We start from the raw sequence: 21,958 nt of genomic DNA, 5'->3' as shown, positions 1-21,958 counted from the left end.
CACCCCTTATAATCGAGTGACAACTTATACACCCCATACATGGGTAAGACTACTCTTCTTGGTAGTGTAAGTTTTTTGTGCAATTGTATTTTAGGCCCGCATTAGAAATGTAATACATCAATTCATAAAATCTAACACTTCTATGTGCTATCAAAGGGGGCTGCTGGAATATACTCACTCCTTTATTGATCTCTGAATTACATTGTTGTTTTGATATCCTTAGTTGAAGAGCGTACCTCTGTAGGCTCAGGGTGGGCATGTGTCTTGAGCACTATATGGCAACACTTTAAGAAATTGTCTTGTGGTGTCAAATGTATTCCTGCTCCTTTTGATAATTATATAGTGCATTGTTCTCAAAGTACAGGCCCTGGGGCCATCTGAGGCCCATAAAATAGTTTAATCTGGCCCTCCCTTGTTTAATAGATAAACCATCTATATGGGCTGTTGATTTTTTTTGGGGGGGTTTAAAAAATGTACCTAGTTGTTCTATATAGGCATTCACAAGATAAATATAAAGACAAGTGTCCAATGTGGACTCCCACCATGCAATGCTTGGATAACGTTGTTATACAGTTCCAGAATTATCACTTCACTTGGCACTCACAAGATAAATATAGACAACTGTGTATGCCTATTGTGGGTTAGAGCTCCCCCATGCGCTACTACTTGGGTAAATGTTACTTTCAATTCCTAGTAGATCCAAGTCCAGAGCACTTACTCAGTCTAAGCGGCCCCTATGGGAGAAGAACACTTGGCCAGTAGGTCTCAGGTACATTGAGTTTGATACCCCTTATCTAGTGTTTCAAAACAGGGTAATTTATTTATTTTTTAACAATTGTTATCTCCATTTCCTTCTTAATACAGGGAGAGTCCACAGCTGCATTCCTTACTTGTGGGAAATACTGAACCTGGCCACCAGGAGGAGGCACAGACACCCCAGCCAATGGCTCAAACACCTCCCCCACTTCCCTCATCCCCCAGTCATTCTTTGCCTTTCATCACAGGAGGTTGGCAGAGAGAAGTGTCAGAAGATTTCAGAGTAGTTCCTTAGGAAGGGTATCTGCCCTTCGAGATGGGACTGGAGTTTTAAGTAGTCTTGTCAGCCTCTCAGTGAGAGCATTGACGAAAGTTAGAGTCTGGAAATGCAGGGAGAGTCTTTCTGCGAAACCTTCCAGACTCATATTAACAGCTCCTTAAGCAATCAGCGTTGACGAGTTTCGCTGCCTGCTTTCTTCACTCAAGTCCATGTCAGAAGCGCTACTACAATCTGTCAAACTTGAAGGACTGTGTTACTGTTTAACGGCATAGATTCCGGTAAAATCATTTAATTTTTACGCATATTGCAAACGCTAGAAGATAGGGTCACAGTGTGGCTCTTTTTATCTATATGGAATCAAGAGTTAATATCTCCTGAGGGGGATTATGAACAGTTGGGTTTAATCATATAGCTTTATTTGATTTAATGCTGCTTTATGTGTAAGATGTTTATGGGCTCATAGGCTGAGATGGAACATACAGGTTTCACTTTCACTTTGAAGGTTGTGCAGCTTAAAAGCTTGGCACGCTTTTTCTCATAGCAGGTCCTGCATTGTGCACCATGTGACTGGAATGGTCGAGGCTTCCATTTCCTTTCTCTTGACCGAGTTACTACCGGAGAGGAGTTTTTATCTCTGTTCTGTCTAGGTCATAGGAGGTGGTGAGTGCCCGAGTCATTGGGGGTATAAAGGTGCAGTTTTTTTTTAAATTTAAAATAAGTTTGTTTTTTATGTAGTCATCCGCATATCGTACTTTAGCTATGGAGGATTCTGATTCATTAGGGGGTTCTTCCTCTATTTCAGAGTAATTCCTGTTTATATTGTGAGTGAGCTCTGGAATATCCACCTTCTCAATTTTGTTCCATATGCCTTGATAAGGGGATTATATCAAATAAGGTTGACATGTTTGATACCACTGAGTCGCCCACCTCTGAGGTTCACACCCTACATGCATCTTTTTATACACATGCAGCTTCCTATTGCACTGCTAATTCTCCATCTGGAAGGGGCCTTTTTTCACCAGACGTTTCTGCGCAGTTTCATATGGCGGTGTCTGCGGCCATAAATGCTTTCCCTTCCACTGCTAAGCGCAAGAGAAAGGTTAAATCTTGTACTCCTGCCCAGGTGGCATCATGTAATTTGTCGGATTTATCTGATCAGTTATCCGAGGATGAGGTTCTCTCTGAATCTTCAGAGTATGAACTTTCAGGGTTGGAGTCTGCTGCCTATAATCCTCCGCCTGTGGAGGATCCAGTTTTTTGATTTAGGACAAAACGTTTACGTTTTCTACTAAAGGAGGTTTTGACTACATTAGAGGTTCCAAAGGCCGAGCCGCCAGACGAACCTCTGGGTCCTAAATTTGATGGCAATCATTATTAAGGGCGAGTGGGACAGGATTAGATTCCCCTTCCCGTCGCCTGCCTTTAACTATCCCAGTTCCAGGCTCTCTATGAGGGTGGGTTTTCTTTTTACCATCCCTACTTGGTTGGCAATATTTTACGCTTGCCACACGTAATACTAGCCCGTATGAGGATAGTTTGTTGTTCATAGAGCCGTCGGATATAAGGATGGAAACTCTGTTAAAGAGGATGTTTCAACCTATGGGATATTTGCTGTTACTGGCGGCGCTGGTCGCCGCAGTTGCTGGAGCGGCTACCTTTTGGTGCGTCTGCTTCGCGAAAATGATCGAAGTGGAGTTCCCTCAACATTTTTCAGAAAATAATTACGGCCTTCTGGGTTAATAATTATTTTATCTGTGCTGTTATTACGCAGATTAATTAGCCTATGACTAAGACGTCAGGTTTTCTGTTCAGGCCGTAAGGCGCTCTGACAGATATAACTTCTAAGTCTAGCCTCTTTCCCTCTCCTTTAAGGGAAAGAGTTTGTTTGACTATCTCCGCAGGGTTTCAGGGGCCAAGGGTGCCTTCATACCAAAAGATAATGAGAACAAATTAAGGAATTTTTATTTCTTTTAGTTCTCATAAAAACCCAGTGTCAGAGGCCTCTGCTAAGCCAGAGCAAACCAAGAGTTCTTGGAAGCCGGCTTAGTCCTGGAAAAGATTCAGGTAACTTCAAAAAATGTTAGGAAAACAGCACACCTTTCTCTTGGTCTGTTGGGCACGGAATATAGGACCTGCCATGTCCAAATTGCAATCCAATAGAAAAAGAAAGGGTATTCCAGCCTCCAATGTTAAAAAAGACCTTTATTGCTTCACATAGGGTCCATAAAGATAGAAAATACAATGTTTCAGGCATGCTATAGGCCCTTAGTCATGTACACTATGTACATGACTAAGGGCCTATAGCAGGCCCGAAATGTTGTATTTTCTATCTTTATGGCCCTATGTGAAACAATAAAGGTCTTTTTTAACTTTGGAGGCTGGAATATCCTTTCTTTTTCTACTGGAAAAGATCCAAGCAGAGCCAGAAGCCTGCCGAGACTAAGTCTGCATGAAGGGGCAGCCCCCGGTCCTATTTTGGATCGAGTAGGGGGAAGACTGTCGCTCTTTCAGAGGTTTGGTTCAGGGACGTGCAGGATCCTTGGGTCCTGGAGGTTCTAGCTCAGGGTTACAAGATAGGTTTCAAATCTCATCCACTCAGGGGCAGATTCATCCTCTCAACCTGTCTTCAAGACTAGGAAAGAGGGAAGCCTTTCTGGAGTGCGTAAGGGATCTGTCCTCCTTTGGTGTCATTGTCCCAGTGCCTATCTCAGAGAGAGGTTTGGGATACTATTCTAACATTTTCGTGGTTCCAAAGAAGGAGGGATCTTTTCGTCTAGTTCTGGACCTAAAGTGCTTAAACAAATTTCTAAATGTCCCCTCATCAAGATGGAGACAATAAGATCCATCATTCCCTTAATTCAGGAAGGGCAGTTTATGACCAGTATAGATCTGAAGGAGGCATTCCTTCATCTTCGATTCCTCAGGGAACACTTCCAGTTCCTCAGATTTGCGTTCCTGGACCAGCACTTTCAGTTCATTGCACTTCCGTTTGGTCCAGCTAATGCTCCAATAATTTTTACGAAGGTTCTAGGGGCTCTTCTAGCAGTCGCGAGAGCCCGGGTGTAGCAGTAGCTCCCTACTTGGACGATATTCTGGTACAAGCACCATCGTTTCGTCTGGCGGAAGTCCATTCGGAATCTCTCCTCTGTCTTTTTCAATCCCATGGAGGAAAAATAAATAGAAAAAGGAGTTCTCTTATTCAAAGCACCAGGGTGGAATTCCTGGGCACGATAGACTCCATAGACATGAGAATATTTCTAACAGACCAGAGAAGTTGCAAGCTAGCTTCAACATGTCTTGCCCTCCAGGCCTCCTTAAGGCCACCTGTGACTCAGTGTATGGAAGTGATTGGTCTCATGGTGTCCATCATGGACATCCTTTTCTTTGCCAGGTTCCACCTCAGGCCGTTGCGTCTGTGCATGCTGATGCAGTGGAACGGCGATTATTTGGATCTGTCTCACAGATTTCTCTGGACAACCGGTCGAGAGAATCTCTCTTGGTGGCTCTGTCCGGATCACCTTCCCGAGGGACATCCTTTTAAGACCATCCTGGGTGACAGTGACTACGGACACAAGTCTTCCAGGATGGGGAGCTGTTTGGGGCGCCAAGAAGGAGCAGGACCTGCGGGCTCAGGAGGAGAGCTCCCTGCCGTTCAACATTCTAGACCTTCCAGCAATATTCAGTGCTCTGAAGGCTTGGCCCCTACTGGGTTCGTCCCAATTTATCTGATTCCAATCAGACAGTATAACTTTGATGGCTTACATCAACCATCAGGAGGGAACGAGAGGCTCCCTAGCAATGAGGGAAGTATCTCGGATTCTGGAGTGGGCGGAGACCCACAACTGTTCACTGAAAGCTATCCACATTCCGGGTGTGGACATCTGGGAAGTGGATTTTGTCAGCAGACAATCCTTTTATCCGGGGGAATAGTCTCTCCACCCCGAAGTGTTTGCAGAGATATGCAACAGGTGGGGAACGCCGGAGATAGATCTCATGGCGTCCCGTCTCAATACCAAGCTACCCATATATGGGTCGAGGTCCAGGTATCCTCAGGCGGAGCTAATAGATGCATTTGCGGTGCCTTGGAGGTTCAATCTAATTTCTCTTTTCCAGCCATTCCAATCCTTCCTCAAGTTGTGGCTTGAATCATACAGTAGCAAGCGTCAGTTATACTGATTGCTCCATTGTGTCTGCAAAGGATATGGTTCGCAGATCTAGTGGGGATGTTATCATCTCCTCCTTGGAAGTTTCCTTGTCGCAGGGATCTGCTGGAACAAGGCCCCTTTCTTTATCAACTTTTAGATTCTCTGAAGCTGACTGCGTGGAGATTGAACGCTTAGTCTTAGCCAAGAGAGGGTTTTCTGAGAGTGTTATTAATACTCTCATTAAAGCTCGTAAGCTGGTTACTTGTTGCATCTATCATAAGGTGTGGAGGATCTACTTATTCTGGTGTGAAGAGTGTGGTTTGTCCTGGCACAAAGTAAAGGTTGCCAGGATTCTTTCTTTTCTCCAGGATGGACTGGAGAAGGGCTTCTCAGCTAGTTCGTTAAAGGGACAGATTTCGGGCCCTGTCTGTTTTACTGCACTAGAGGCTCGCTGAGCTTCCGGATGTACAGTCTTTTGTTAAGGTTCTGACTAGAATCAGGCCGATGTTTATATCTAATGCTCCTCCTTGGAGTTTAAATCTTGTTCTTAAAGTTTTGCAATGGGCTCCGTTTGAGCCTATGCATGAGGTTGACATTAAGTTGTTGTGTTGGAAGGTTCTTTTTCTACTAGCTATTGCTTCTGCGTGCAGAGTCTCTGAGAATGCTGCCTTGCAATGTGACCCTCCTTATCTGGTGTTCGATGCTGATAAGACTGTTCTACAAACTAAGTTAGGATTTCTTCCTAAGATTGTGTCAAATCGCAACATCAATCACGAAATTGTGGTTCCTTCCTTATGTCCTAATCCTCCTGCATAATCTGTATGTGCCTTGGAGTTTTATCTTCAAGCTACAAAGGAATTTAGACAAACTTCTCTATTTGTTATCTATTCTGGGAAGCGTAGGGGTCAGAGGGCCTCTTCGACTTTCTTATATTTTTGGTTGAGTATCATCCACTTAGCATATGAGTCAGCGGGTCTTAAGCCTCCACAGCGGATTACGGCTCATTCTACGAGAGCAGTGGCTTCCTCTTAGGCCTTCAAAAATGAGGCCTACATACTTTTTCCAAATTTTACAAGTTTGATGTTTTTGCTTCTGCTGGTTTTGCAGGCTGTGGTGCCCTCAGATTAGGGGCCGCCTCTCTTTTTTATCCTCCCGTTAGCATTCAGTGTCCTCTGGAGCTTGGGTATAATTTCCCACAAGTAAGGAATGCAGCTGTGGACTCTCCCTGTATTAAGAAGGAAAACATAAATTATGCTTACCAGATAATTTCATTTCCTTCTGTACAGGGAGAGTCCACAGCTCCCGCCCGTGTTCTCCGATGGGTGGCCCTAAATTTTAATTTATTCTTTTGGCACCTTTTTCACCCTGATATTTCTCCTACTGTTCCTTGTTCCCTCTGCAGAATGACTGGGGGATGAGGGACGTGGGGGTGGTGTTTGGGCCTTTGACTGGGGTGTCTTTGCAGTTCAGTTTTTCCCACAAGTAAGGAATGCAGCTGTGGACTCTCCCTGTACAGAAGGAAAGGAAATTATATGGTTAGCATAATTTATGCTTTTTATGTTTCTTTTCTCCAGATTTTGGTTGAAGATTGTGTCCCAGTACTGAAGATGTATGCCAAAGAAGGGAAGATGTTCGATTATGTAATTAATGATCTCACAGCTATCCCAATATCTACTTCTCCAGAAGAAGGTTAAGAATTAAGATATTCTTATGTTTATGTTTTCTGTTTTTTTATATTTTGTTTCATACAGTGTATTTACATTATTTTAGATATACTATCTACTTGTTTTGATGTAAACACAAACTACATGTGCAGTACTACTGAATAGTAAACATATAGGCATATACACACAAGAAATAATTAAAATACGGTATCCGCTTTTGAAAATTCAATTGTTACAGCAGAAATGGCATGTGTATGTAGTCACATTCACAATGCTTCCCCAGAAGGTTTTGGTGCAGGAAAAATACAGGCTTACGATTAAAAAAAACATCAGTGTCCCACCCACACAAATGCACACAAACATGAGAATATACTTGTTCTGGCCGGAGAAGTCTCTTGTAGGCAATAGAGCAAAAATATCAGCACACACTAAAAAGGAAGTGCATATGTTTCTGGCACTGATTCTTCATCAGAGCACCTCCTAACAACAACTGCAGATATATGTAGGGCGATGTTTTACATACATATTTTTATACATACACGCTGTTTTGCTGTGAGGTGACGTTTCCACCTCTTAGCCAATAGCTGTGTGGGCCAGCTGGCCGCCCAGCCGTATAGCCCAAACGACTATTGGCTAAGAGGTGGAAACGAAATAGCATTCTATTGTGGGCTGCTTGAGGAGCTCTTTGAGGCGAATGCATCAAACAAATAAAGGAACTTTCAGCATGAAGTATTTTATACTTCGTGACTGAAAGTCCCCTTTATTTGTTCCACTGGTAAATCCTAGCGTTTCACAAACGCTCAGATTTACTATCACTTTAATGGTTTTCTTGTGAAGCTGTAAACTTCTGCAACAATACAAACATTTATATGATTTTCAGGCAAACATACAGAATTTGTACATGGTTTTCATGAAAAGATACAATATTTTATATGGTTTTCACACTATGTTACCGTTTGTTCATTTGTTGCATTTAATTTTGAATAGCCAGGAAGTATTGTATTTTATTGTATTGTAGCAACGTAGTCGCCCATATTATTCGTGTAGCTTTTTGAATCTTTATGATAATGTATATATTAAAAGTTGTTATTTCTTATGTATACTTTTGTATTTCAGAACAGAAAATATATTAACTTCTATTATGTGCTGGAATGTCACTAAACTTACAATTATCATACACACATATTGATACATGTATATGGATTATTATTATTTTTTATTGTTTGATTACTGAAAGGGATATGAAACCCAAAAATTTTCTTTCATGAATTAGAGCATACAATTTTAAACGATTTTCCAATTCACTTCTATTATCTTAGCTTTGTTCTCTTTGTGTATACTTTGTTGAAAAGCATAACTAGGTAGGCTCAGGAGCCAGCAGCTAGCTGCTGATTGCTGACTGCACATATATGCCTCTTGTCATTGGCTTAATGATTGTGTTCATCTAGCTCGCAGTAGGGAATTGCTACTCTTTCAATAAAGGATACAAATTAAACAGAGTTGATAATAGAAGTAAATGGAAAAGTTGCTTCGAAATGTCTGCTCTATCTGAATCATGAAAAAAATATATTTGGGTTTCATGCCCCTTTAGGCAAGTGGAAAAAAACATTTTTAATGCGTTACTAATGAAAGGGACATGAAAACCAAAAAAAAATTATTTCAATATTCAGATAGAGAATACCATTTTAAACAACTTTCCACTTTACTTCTATTATACATTTTGCTTCATTCTCTTGGTACTTCTGGGAGCTAGCTGAACACATTCGTAAGCCAATGGCACAAGGCATATAAGTTCAGCCACCAATCAGCAGCTTGTAAACCTACCTGCATATGCTTTTTGACAAATGATACCAAGAGAACAAAGCAAATTAGATAATAGAAATAAATTGGAAAGATGTTTAAAATGATATACTCTGTCTGAATCATGAAACAAAACAATGTGCTTCATATCCCTTTAAATAAAACAGCTGTGAACAATTTTAGTTGCATCTTGTAAACTTCACAATTCTAAGGAGCCAGCCACAGAATATTTTAGGTTTCAGGGACTTATTAAATAGAGAAATCTATGCAGAAGTGTCAAACGTTAAGGGCTAGACCTATTATTTTCAGAGTTATGGCTCACTGGCTGCTGCTGGGATTTTTCAGTCCCTAAAATAAAGTAATATTTTCTCAAATTTTAGTATATCTTGTTAGGTTTTGTTTTTTGACAAATCTTAATGCTTGTACCTGCATTTCTTAAAGCTTTTGGGGAGAAGTGTGAAAATAAATTCCCTATAAGTAAAGCAAGTATAAGTGAAAATAAAGATTGAATCTAGTGTAGTTCAGATATCATGAAACTCAGGCCTGTTAGTGTGACCTTAGGACTGGAGTTGACAAACACTGCATTAAATCTCTTGCTTTGTGTCCGCTATCACTATTTTGAATGTGTTGTATAGTTTTTGTTAACACTTTTATTGTGTTGGTGTGCTTTTGTTTTGTCCACAAGCTTTCTACGATTTATAATACAGCGTTTATCTTTCCATAAGCTCTTCATACACTGATATGAAAACTAATCTTGCTTAAAACTTTTTTAGTCTAACAAAAATATATATCAATGTTTACTTTTTTTTTTTGCAGATTCTACTTGGGAATTTTTGAGATTGATTTTGGATCTTTCCATGAAAGTCTTGAAGCAAGATGGAAAATATTTCACTCAGGTAACATTATCCATATTTGTCTAAATATGTTGCTCAGTATTAACAGGTAATAATAACTAATCATCCTTATATTTTATTGTCAATTTGCAAGCACCATTAAACCACCAAATCATTTTTATTTTATTACTTTATGGAAAGAGTCCACAGCTGCATTTATTACTTTTGGAAATTCAGAACCTGGCCACCAGGAGGAGGCAAAGACACCCCAGCCAAAAGCTTAAATAATCCTCCCACTTCCCTCATCCCCCAGTCATTCTTTGCCTTTCGTCCCAGGAGGTTGGCAGAGAAGTGTCAGAAGTTTCCGATAGTCTCTTATGGTGGGTAGTACTCTTTGGCATGGGACTGGAGTTTTAAGTAGTCCTGTCAGCCTCTCAGTGAGAGCATGGGTGATTGTCCGGAGATGCAGGGAGAGTCTTTCTGCGAAACTATCCTGACTCATATTAACAGCTCCACAAGCAATCAGCGTTGTCAAATTTTGCTGCCTGCTTTTTTCTCTCAAGTCCATGGCAGAAGCCACGCTACTATCTGTCACACTTGAAGGGCCATGTTTCTGTTCCACGGTGTAGATTCTGTTAAGATCGTTTCATTTTATTTTCATCATGGATGTATTGTTATTTCAACTGTTTATCCGAGAGGGGTTACAACCTTTCGGGGATAACTTTAACATAGGGTCTCAGTGAGGCTCCTTTTTGTATCTAGGAATCAAGGGTTAATATCTCCTGAGGGGGATTATTGAACAGGGGGGTTTATAATCATGTTTTTATGTGATTCTGTTTGCTACTGTGTAGTGTTGCTTCAGCTCATGGCTATTTTGGAACATAACGGCCTATGTCTAGTGACGCAGCCTTTTCGGTCGGGCGCACTTTTGCATGTACTGCACGGTTTACCTTGTGACTCCATTTCCGCTTTCCTGACCACTTGGCGACGAAGAAATCCTGATCCGCTGGTGTCTGGTTCTCTGGAAGTGGCAGTGTCCCAGTTATGGAGGATTCTTGGAGACGGATGTCTCTGATTAAGACTCCTACTTCTTGCGAAGAATATGAATTGGCCCGGGTGATACATGCCCATCAGTTATGTTCCGAATGCCGTTTTAGAGTGCTCTTTTTCTCGGGATCAGGGAATCGGGTGCCCACTGAGCCATCCGCCTCTGGGGATTCTATTTCTCACAAAACGATTTACCTACCACAAACACTTACTACGAATGCAGGTAACCCAAACGCTACTTATCCTTTCTAGGGAGTGTGGCCTGTTCTCACCGGAGGTAACAACACGGTTCAGCATGGCCATATCTTTGGCGCTGGCGCATCTGCACCTCCCAGAAGTGTGCTTATGATATTGTCCGTGTTTCATTAACCGGGGCTCGTCAGGTGTGGGATCGCCTGGTCCAGTTCAGCCTTCCGGGGGAGTGACTGCCCCTGAAGCCTCAGGGGTTAACCTTCGGGCCGGTGTTTCCTTTTTGTCCCGGCAGAGGTATGTTGCGCCTTTTGTTATAGACTGGCGCACCTTCGTGTTCTACTAAGGCACGTTTTTGGCGTTGCTGGAGGATCCCACTCTTCATGGGTCTGGGGATTCTCACTCTTACTCTTCGACTGGCTTGCCTACATAGACATAAGGGGATGAAGTAATCTTCTTATAGTCTTTGTTATTTGTGTATCCATTTCCAGTTCTGAGCTTGGAAGTCTCGGATCCCTGTTGGGCTGGTCCTGCGGATCTGTCTGTTCTTCCTGGGCGATAACCTATGGGTTGCCTTATCTTTTATTTTCATCCGGTGAGGATGATTTTTATTTGGGCTAAAGTTCATGTTGTGGTGTGATGTTTCCTTCGGGAACTTTCTTCTCTGGAATTGATACTCGAGATTTTGTAATCACCATGTTTACAAAAGTCTGTCTAACTGTTCTTTATCCCTCCATCATCGGGGGACTCTATGTGGCTTTGACAGTGCTTGGACCCTTGGTTTCAGGCTGGTCCTCACTGGGTACAAATCCTTCTGTCTTTGAGGCCTAGTTCAGACACGTGGCACTTTTCTATGTCCGGTTGGTCCGGTGAGGGCGCCTAGTGATCATAATAGGATTTGTGTTGTTTTCTTGTTTTATTTTACAAGCTTCAACTAGCATCCTGAGAGGACTTGAGGGTCCGTGGCTGCTTATGGGCATGGGGGAATGGTTCAGTCCTCATTCACCTTTCAATCTAGTGGGCCTGGACTCTGTTGAGATCCGTGGCGACATGCACAGTCGTTTTAGATTTTTTCGGGATCTAGAGTGTTCCTTCCCGTTGTGGGTTGGAGGCTTGGAGGATTTAGGTCCTTCATAACGCCGTTCTTACGGTTTTGCCTTTCATGGTCTGTTTGGAAGTGTCCTTTTAGGACTTGTTCCTTTTAGAGGTTCTCTTCCTTTGGGTCGAGATTTTCTGGACTTCGTCCGTTTTATCTGGCGGCTTTGGCCGCTCAATTAGGAAGTGAAGACAGTGAGGCTCTGTCTTCCTTGGAGTTAGTCGTCTCCATATCAGGGACAATAGGAGGTGTTGTCTCTTTTTTTCCAAGCTTTTTGCTTAGAAGATGTTTTTCTGCCTGGGTTCGGGATGCTTTGCATTCTTCTCCCTTGGGTGTGGTCCTCTGGAACGTTAATCTGAAAGGATTATGGAGACTAGCCTTTCTTTCTACTCTCTTTCAGGTGACTGTTCTCGTTCTTATTTCCCTTAGTGTTGCACTTGAGGCCTTTGGGCTCAAGAGAAATTGTGTGACTTTGTTGCGGCCTAGTACCTTGCTGGGGGTGGGGGGTGGTGTTGACCTCCGGCTAAGGGTTTTGTCTTCCCTTTGGGCTGGGAATTATGAGTGAGTCCTGTACCCATTCTCCGGGTTTCCCGGTTCTCATCCCCTGTGAGGTCTGATTGCTTCAGACGGGGTATCTTGTATTCCCTGAGGGTGTTGTTCATTCTAGGACAATTCTGGGTCCAGGGTTCTTATTTTGGATCCTTCTTGGATGTTTGGAGACTTATGATCCTATAGACTGGTTTGGGACGACCCAGTTTTTCTGGTACCCTATGTTGCTACATAGGGGCTAGCTCATTGGGCTTGCAAGCAGGAAGGCCAGAGTTCACATCCACCTTCGGGTACTGGTTATAAACTTTAAGGCCTGACTTGTCCTTCGAACGGCGTGTGCTCCTCTATGGGGAATTTTTTCTATGTTTGGTCAACAGTGGCGTCTGGATGATTTTTCATTTGGTCCGTGTTTTAATCATACTATGGCTTCATGTCTTTTGGACATGTACGCTGTTCTTATCTTTGCCCTTCCCTTTTGAGGGGATAGTTTGTCTTCCTTATGAGCTGGGGTTTCCTCTCTCTGGAGGGTCTTTGTCCTGCCCTGTGTGTAGGAGGTTGGGTCAGGTGGCTTATTTCTGTAAGGGGCAGCATCTGCTTCTCTGTGGGCTCTGTTTGTTGGAATTTGTTCTCTCTATGTAGAGACTGTCTAAGAGAGCTGTGACAGGTCTTTCTATGAATCTATTGCTCTTTTCTCTGTTCCAGGTCCCAGGGGGTTCTCCTTGGGAGTGCCTTATTTTGGAGGAGCGGGTTTGGTTGGCACCCGAGCTCTGTTGGGGTGGGTGAGTCCTCCCTTTTTCTTTCCATTCCCTGGGGGCTTGTGGTTGGGGTCTTTCTATCCCCCCTGTCTATCAGACATGTCTGTCGCTTGGCTGGTCCGGTGTTGGAGCAGGATCTGAGATCTGTTCCTCTGCTAAATTCGTCCTCGGAGCATTCGAGGTACGGTAAGCCTCTTGAGGTTTCTCCTTTCTCCATGTTCAAGATTTGTGGGAAGGACTGGCGGCTCTTAGATATCCTGCAATGTTATCCGCTGGTTAGTGGATACTTAGCAATCTAAAGGGTCCTATTTTCAGCTGCTTTCTGCTTGCCCTGCAAGTATTTAAGTTTCAGAGTCATTTTTAGATGACGGCAGCGTGCAGTGTTTTTTCTTCAGGTGTTGTTCGTCAGACCTATCTGAGCTTGCTGCAGGAGGTTTCATTTCTGAATATTTCGGTATTCTGAGGTACCTTTTTGCGACTTCGGGGACCTTCGTCTTCAGTTGCTTTTTAGAGTGCGGTTGCACTGTGTTAGGGGAAGATCCTCTCTGTTTCAGATTCCCGGCCTTATCCCGTGGTTTCTGGGGTCTGGGCGTTGCCTCCCCTTTTCTTCTATGAGACTGGTTGGGTCTCTGTTGGCCTGACCCAGTCTCTCTGGTTTTTTGCTCTGTTTTTGTGCCCTTTTTAGGGTTTTTTTTCTGGAATTCCTTATGCTAGCTGGAAGCTAGCTCAGCATACTAATGCACTGTGGCTACTCTGCACTGTAGCAAACCGAGGGTTGCAAGTTCGATCCCCGGCGAGGTCTACTCAGCCTTTCCTCCTTTTGAGGTTGATTAAATGAGCAGTGCCTTAAGTCCCTTAAGGAGGATTACCCGCGCTTTACAAGTACAATCATGTTTTCTCCGTGCCTTTTCTTCTTTGTGGAAGAATACAGTAATTTGTTCCCTTTCATTAGTAAGGGGTGTGTTTGGAGACCGACTGCTGGGCAACGGTGTCTCTTGGAGGCTGTTGACTCATTCAAGTCTAGTTCCTGTTCTAACAAGGCTGTGGACTATTTGCGGGTCAGTGTCTTTGGGCCTTTTCCTTTTTTTCAAAGTTGTTTTCGGGTTCGGATGAAGTGGAATTTTGTTGGGTAGGGGTTTTCAGGCCTGGTGCCCTCAGTATGGGCCGTCTCTTGTACCCTCCCGTTTTTGCTTTCAGTTTCCTCTAAAGCTTGGGTATTGTTTTCCCAAAAGTAATGAATGCAGCTGTGGACTCTTTTTATTTTTTAATAAAAACATAAATTATGCTTACCTGACAATTTTCTTTTCTTCAGATGGAAAGAGTCCACAGCTCCCCGCTCATATTTTTTCTGTGGGTCGTCTGTGATTTTTGTTCTTCTGGCACCTTTTCACCCTGATATTTCTTCTACTGTTCCTTGTTCCTCTGCAGAATGACTGGGGGATGAGGGAAGTGGGAGAAGTATTTAAGCCTTTGGCTGGGGTGTGTCTGCCTCCTTCTGGTGGCCAGGTTCTGAATTCCCAAAAGTAATGAATGCAGCTGTGGACTCTCCATCTGAAGAAAAGAAAATTATCAGGTAAGCATAATTTAAGGTATCATTATTTATACTATTCACTTATACTATATGTATATATGTGTGTGTGTGTGTGTTCCATCTGGATTAAGCATTCCACCAGTGATATTTTTTACTAGAGTTTTCTATACATCCATGTTCTATCAATGAAAACTCATAGTCTTCAAATAATTGTATACCTGTATTGCTTCATATATGAGACAACCAACATTCCGGGCCTCACTAGGACCTTTGTCAAGGTAAAAAAAAATCACCCACAATCCTATGCTTATATACTCCAGTATCTCACCATTCGTTATGTCCACAAGGTGGCAGTGCTGGTTTGAAATGGAGGAGATGGGTGAGGGTGAGATTCAGAACCAATTGTGAGATATCCTGTGACTAGGGTTATGCAAAATACAATTATGCAAAATACAATTGACTATAAATTAAATTTGTTTGATCTCGTTTTTATAGTCAATTGTATTTTTGGGTATCTGAGGACAAGTCTATAAGTGATTGGATTTTTAAACTTACCAAGTCTCTAGAGATTGTTCCTTTCCTAATACTGTTTCTGAGATAGTTTCTTAGATTAATCTAGCCTGGCGGCCCTTTTAATCCTTTGTGTTTAAGATGTATCCTTTGCCATCTTCTTTTGTTGAGCTTTGGGATAAAGTTCCTAAGGTTGATGGGGCTATATCTACCTTGCCTAGGCATACTTCCATTCCTTTGGAAGATAGTTCTTCATTTAAGGATTTTATGGATAGGAATCCTTTCATAGGAGGTTTTTCAAGCTAGCAGGTTTTCTGCTAGCAAAGATTTTATTAACTTTTTCAGTCTGCTGTAGTTTGCCAATGCTTTAAATTGCAATGCAGTTATTGACATAATTTAGATTATTTCTAACACTGTTATTAGCCGTTATTTCTAGAAAGGCTTTGTGGTTAAAGAGATATGAAACCCACATTTTTTTCTTTCATGATTCAGATAAAGCATGCAATTTTAAGTAACTTTCTAATTTACAACTATTATCAATTCTTATTTGTTCTCTGGTATCTTTATTTGAAAAGCAAGAATGTAAGCTTAGGAGCCAGCCCATTTTTGGTTCAGCACCTGGGTAGCGTTTGCTGATTGGTGTCTAAATGTAGTTCAAATAGACTAGTCTCTATTAGATTTTCTTTGACCGTACTAAGAAGTTGCTGTTTTTTAGCCTGTACTTATCTTTAGTCTGTTCAACAAAAACTATAAAAATGGCTCTACAGGGGCCGCCTAACGATAGGATAACATAAAACACATAAGGTGAAACAAAGTATATACAGATAATGAAACACAACAATAACCCTAGTCACAGGATAAACTGAACTCCCATTTATTGTCAGTTCATCAGGGGTTAAAGTTCCTGTAGCAATTTCAGGGTCACAATGGCTGCACTCCTCTTCACACAAATGTAGTGCAATAAAACAGCATCTGGCAAATATAAGAGAGGTACCTCATGTGTGTATCAGTCACCATATAGACAAATCAGATAGAAAATATCAAACACAGGGTACTCACATTACCATAGAGCACCCTTATGTGCTAGTAGACGCAGGCTGGCAGTATAAAGGTGTGTCAGCTCACCTCCTCCCGACAGCTGCACGTGGTCCAGCTCAAACACACTCACAGTGATGAACCAAACAATAGGCCCAACACAAATGTGCACCTGGCAATTAGGGCTTATAAACACTGTTTGTATTTTAATAACTGACAAGTGAATCGCTAATTTACTGCGTGCCTGCAAACGGCAAATTACAAGTGGCTGGTTATTGCTAACACAAGCTTGCGATAGTAATTAGCGCTTCTAAAATTAACCAGGGATCAAATATCTGGTTAATTTTATAAATATGCCCCAAAATACAGTGTAAATAACTGCACTAAGCAGTATTTTGGGGATAAAGTTGGCAGGAATGGGGCACTGAATATGTATATGCTTATATACATATGTATTTACACATATTAAAACATAAATATATATATATATATATGTATAAAGGCATATACATATATATTTATATGTGCTTCCTTCACTGTGCGACTTACCCGCTGTGCTTAGGTTCTGATGGCGTCTCTGACGGCATCAGAACGAGGCTCCCATTGGACCCTATGGAATGCTTCCTAGCAATGCGAATGTGAGCTTGCATTCTCTTTGCGCTTAACTTGTAATACTAGCGCACATTAGCGTGCGCTGGTATTACTCAATGGAGCGCTAATATCGCTTGTGCGCAAGCGATATTTAGCACTCCACTTGTAATCTAGCCCTAAATGTTTCATTTTAGAAAAATTTGCTTCATTGTATAAACAATACTAATTCCCCAATCTGTAACTCCACAAAATGATTTTGTTCCAATATTTTTTACAATCTCTCAATTATTGAAAGAAATTTAGGGTGTGACTGCCCTCTTTAGAACTTTTTATTACTTATGAGCCAAATGCTTAATACATATTAAATTGTTTGAATTAAACTGGTTTTGTCAGCCCATAAAAGAACATGAAACCCCAAGTTTCTCTTTCATGATTCAGATAGCGCATACAATTTTAGATAACTTTCAAAATGACATTATTAAATTTGCTTCATTCTCTTTGTATCCATTTTGAAGAAGCAGCAATAAACTACTAGGAGCTAGCTGAACACATCTGGTGGTGAGCTAATGACAAGAGGCATATACCCAAAGCCACCAATCACCAGCCAGCTCCCAGTAGTGCACTGCTCCTCCTAGGAATGCCAAGACGATTAAGCAAATTATATAATAGAAGTAAATTGGAAATTTGTTTAAAATCGCATGCTCTATCATATAATGAAACTAAAATGTAGACTTTATTATTAATAACAGAACACATTTCTTTCCTAACATATGGTGAGTCCACGGAATCATCAATTACTGGTGGGAATGTCACTCCTGTAAGTTGTATAGAAAAGTAACCAGCGCCCAGGACCGATATCTGCTCACTATAAGGAAGACCCCCTAATAGGTCTAAAGACAGATCAACAAAATAGGATATATAGAAGCGCCACTGGCTTAGATATACCACAGGAATAGAAACAATCTCTAATTAGTACCCTTAGAATTGGTGTAATCCTAAGTGATGACTGGAAAATCAAGATTACTCACCAAAATGCCATACAAATATATTTAATTATGCTCATACACAAAAGCCACAGTTAAAAATTAATACTTAAATGTAAAACAAGTCATTGATGATCTTTAAAAAAGATAAAAACAAAAAAAAAATACAAATAGATATGGGATCTCGTGAAACAGAATAAAGTCCGGTTATTACAACTGGATTTGCAGATTTCTTACAATACGATAATCTGGGTCATAAACCCTCTTGAGTACAGGTATGTTAAACTTTACGCAAAGAATTCCAAGCATAAATTGTGATACAATGTATTACTAGATTGGAATTTATCTAGGATGAGTACAAATCTTAGAGGTGTCAATAAGACAATTTTATCTCATGCGATGTGAGCAATATGTGATAAAACCAACTCTAATTAGTGGTGCATGACCTGTGCTATAGGTCAACAATTAAACAACAAAAAATCCAAAAATGAAAATGAATGGAAAACAAAATTGTGATAAATTCCGTGATGCAAAAATGAAAATATGGAAACAAAATAGTGATAAATTCCGTGAGTGAGTACGATCAAAAACAGTCAAACACAATAGTGAGTGTATTGTCCCACTAGTGAGAACCTAAACTAAACTGGTACCAGCCAATATTGCAATATACCTATTTCAAATCTAGATTATGACTCGGCGGTCCATGTGAAGTGTCTAACTTCACTATTGCTATACACTATACACAAAATATAAAACAATTTATAAAAACAATTGATAAATGTCTGATTTGGCCAATGAAAAATAATCCACAAATCCTAATAAAACGATCATATCCTATAAAGTCAATTGGAAAAATGTCAAATCCATAAAATGTCTGATAAAAGAAAGACTCCTTGATGTGCGGTGGGGTCCAATATCCTACTCCTTTGTAAAAACAGAGACCTGAAAAAAATGAGAAAAGTGCACTAAACAAAAGCGCTACAGGGGTATGGACTATTGGAAATAGTCTTACCAATCAAAGCCTGGTCCTGGATATAATGAGCCTCTCAAATCTTTGGTATAAAGTTGTCGTCTATGCGTTTCGGCCCTCGAAACAGGGCCTTTTTCAAGACATCATTGTCATCATTGAAGTTTTGGTGTCTGATCTACAATCAAGATTTTTTTTATTTTAATAGCAGAGTAGGTTTGCTCTGATCTTTCTTTAGCCCATGTCAGCCTCTTCAGTAGGGCAGTGGTGGCTTTTGAGCAATTGGGAACTTTTGGGGTACAATCCTCACTGCGTTTTCCCAAAACATTTTGCTGCCCTATTTAGATAGCCTGAGTAAGTTTACTCAGTCTTTATGTATTTCCACAGGTCCATGTGAGGGATGGCATCCTCTCAAACCACGTTAGCTGTCCTACTGCTGGACAGATAAATGTTAAGGTAAGTGCCAGTTTTATTTTTCTATGTAAGCAGGGAAAAATTTGGCACTTATTCAACTGAAACGCTGCAGGGGGACGTTTTTTATTATTCCTGTCAGGGTGCAGGTTTTTATGGCAGTTTTTTCAGGCAGTGTGAGGAGTTATTTTATTGATGGCTCAGTGAGGATACGTTTTTAGTAACTGATTATCTACTTTTATTGGGGGTTTTATTGTTTGTTTTTAAGCCTGTTTTCAAGAAAGTTCTTTAAAAAAATTTTTTTTTAAAAAAATGGCTTTTTTTGTCTGCTGTAGGACCGCCCCTTTTAGGGAGGTTCTGATTCTTTGATGTCAGAGCTTTTTTTGGTGCTTTTCTTCACTTCATGTAGAGTGAGGTGCGCATATTTCAGATGGCTTTGCTGTTTAGAAGGCCTCTTGCTGTTTTTGGTTCTCTGGAATCCGGATTGTAAACGGGATCGGGAGTTAGGGCACCTCAGTAATTCTCCTTAGGTGTAGCTGTAGAATGTTGCCTGGGGTATGTTTTTCTTGATTTGGTAAATTTATTTATGAATGTTTTTTTGTTCTGTATTTTATCCTTTGTTAAAAGATAAAAAAAAGTAAAAAAAAATTAAAAAAAAATGTTTTTTCTTTGCTTCTTTTTTTCTTTTTGTATTATAGATCAAGAGGCTTTGCAGGATGTTACCTGTAGCTTATGTTTTGATGCCCATGTGGAGCCCCCAGTACCTTTTTATTCTTCATATATTGAAAGAACTTTAGCTTATAGAAAGACTTTTTGACACTGAGCCTGTTTCAGATGTGCCGCAGCTGTCTCCTCAAGCGTCCCAATCCTATTCATCTGCACATGCAGTGTCCTGCGTTTCCTCTCATGCTCCGTCTGGAGTTACTTTACAAGATATTGCTGCCCAGGTATCCTCTGCGGTATCTGAGATGCTGTCTGCTTTTCCCATGCTGCAGGGAAAACGCAAAAGGAAATTTAAAGAAACAGTAACTAAGATTTCTGATCCTGAAGTGGCTAATCAAAGTATTTCCTCTCAGAAGGATGCAGATTCTTCGGGTGTATCTGAGGGTGAAATCTCACATTCAGGCAGTAAAATTCCTTCTGCTGATGCTGAATATGTGTCCTTCAGATTTAAGCTGGAACACCTCCGCTTGTTACTTAAGGAGTTTTTGGCTACCTTGGATGACTCCAATACTACTATCGTTGTTAACCCTAAGTCTAGTAAGCTGAACAAGTATTTTGATGTTCCCTCTGCAGTGGAGGTATTTCCTGTTCCAGACCGTGCTTCTGACATTATTGCACGGGAGTGGGAGAGACCTGGTATTACTTTTCCTCCATCTCCTATTTTTAAGAAATATGTTTCCTATAGCTGACTCTATTAAATAGTTGTGGAAAATGGTTCCTAAGGTGGAAGGAGCTAGAGGACCACTATTCCCATAGAGGATAGTTTGTTCCTTTAAGGATCCAATGGATAAGAAATTGGAGGCAATATTAATGAAAATGTATGTTCACCCAGGTCTTCAATGGCAGCCTGTGGTGTGTATTGCTACTGTTACCAGTGCTGCAACTTACTGGTTTGATGCCTTGTCTGATTCTATTCAGACAGATACTCCTCTTGAGGAGATCCAGGACAGGATTAAGGCTCTTAAAGGGACAGTCAATTATAAATTAAACTTTCATTATTCAGATAGGACTTTCTTTCATGTAATTAGCAAGAGTCCATGAGCTAGTGACGTATGGGATATACATTCCTACCAGGAGGGGCAAAGTTTCCCAAACCTTAAAATGCCTATAAATACACCCCTCACCACACCCACAATTCAGTTTTACAAACTTTGCCTCCTATGGAGGTGGTGAAGTAAGTTTGTGCTAGATTCTACGTTGATATGCGCTCCGCAGCAAGTTGGAGCCCGGTTTTCCTCTCAGCGTGCAGTGAATGTCAGAGAGATATGAGGAGAGTATTGCCTATTTTGAATGCAGTGATCTCCTTCTACGGGGTCTATTTCATAGGTTCTCTGTTATCGGTCGTAGAGATTCATCTCTTACCTCCCTTTTCAGATCGACGATATACTCTTATATATATATATATATACCATTACCTCTGCTGATTTTCGTTTCAGTACTGGTTTGGCTTTCTACAAACATGTAGATGAGTGTCCTGGGGTAAGTAAGTCTTATTTTCTGTGACACTCTAAGCTATGGTTGGGCACTTTGTTTATAAAGTTCTAAATATATGTATTCAAACATTTATTTGCCTTGTCTCAGGATGTTCAACATTCCTTATTTTCAGACAGTCAGTTTCATATTTGGGATAATGCACTTGAATCAATTATTTTTTCTTACCTTAAAAAATTTGACTTTTTCCCTGTGGGCTGTTATGCTCGCGGGGGCTGAAAATGCTTCATTTTATTGCGTCATTCTTGGCGCGGACTTTTTTGGCGCAAAATATCTTTTCTGTTTCCGGCGTCATACGTGTCGCCGGAAGTTGCGTCATTTTTGACGTTCTTTTGCGCCAAAAGTGTCGGCGTTCCGGATGTGGCGTCATATTTGGCGCCAAAAAGCATTTAGGCGCCAAATAATATGGGCGTCGCTTTTGTCTCCACATTATTTAAGTTCATTTTTTCTTTGCTTCTGGTTGCTAGAAGCTTGTTCATTGGCATTTTTTTCCCCATTCCTGAAACTGTCATTTAAGGAATTTGATCTATTTTGCTTTATATGTTGTTTTTTCTCTTACATATTGCAAGATGTCTCACGTTGCATCCGAGTCAGAAGATACT

At 41.0% G+C, this 21,958-nt stretch overlaps 1 protein-coding gene across 1 annotated transcript in view; it reads left to right on the top strand.

Moving 5' to 3' along the window:
* Nucleotides 1–21,958, top strand: part of SMS (spermine synthase) — a 417,092-nt gene that overhangs the window by 270,992 nt on the left and 124,142 nt on the right. Inside the window, exons 8-9 of the mRNA XM_053706374.1 lie at nucleotides 6,756–6,870; nucleotides 9,462–9,541. Of these exons, the coding sequence (XP_053562349.1) occupies nucleotides 6,756–6,870; nucleotides 9,462–9,541 (195 nt within the window). The remainder of the gene's footprint in view (nucleotides 1–6,755; nucleotides 6,871–9,461; nucleotides 9,542–21,958) is intronic.

This window comes from Bombina bombina, chromosome 3, assembly GCF_027579735.1.
Source record: "Bombina bombina isolate aBomBom1 chromosome 3, aBomBom1.pri, whole genome shotgun sequence".
Lineage (NCBI taxonomy): Eukaryota > Metazoa > Chordata > Amphibia > Anura > Bombinatoridae > Bombina > Bombina bombina.
Note: the sequence above shows the minus strand (reverse complement) of the source record. Positions and strands in the feature narration are given on the sequence as shown.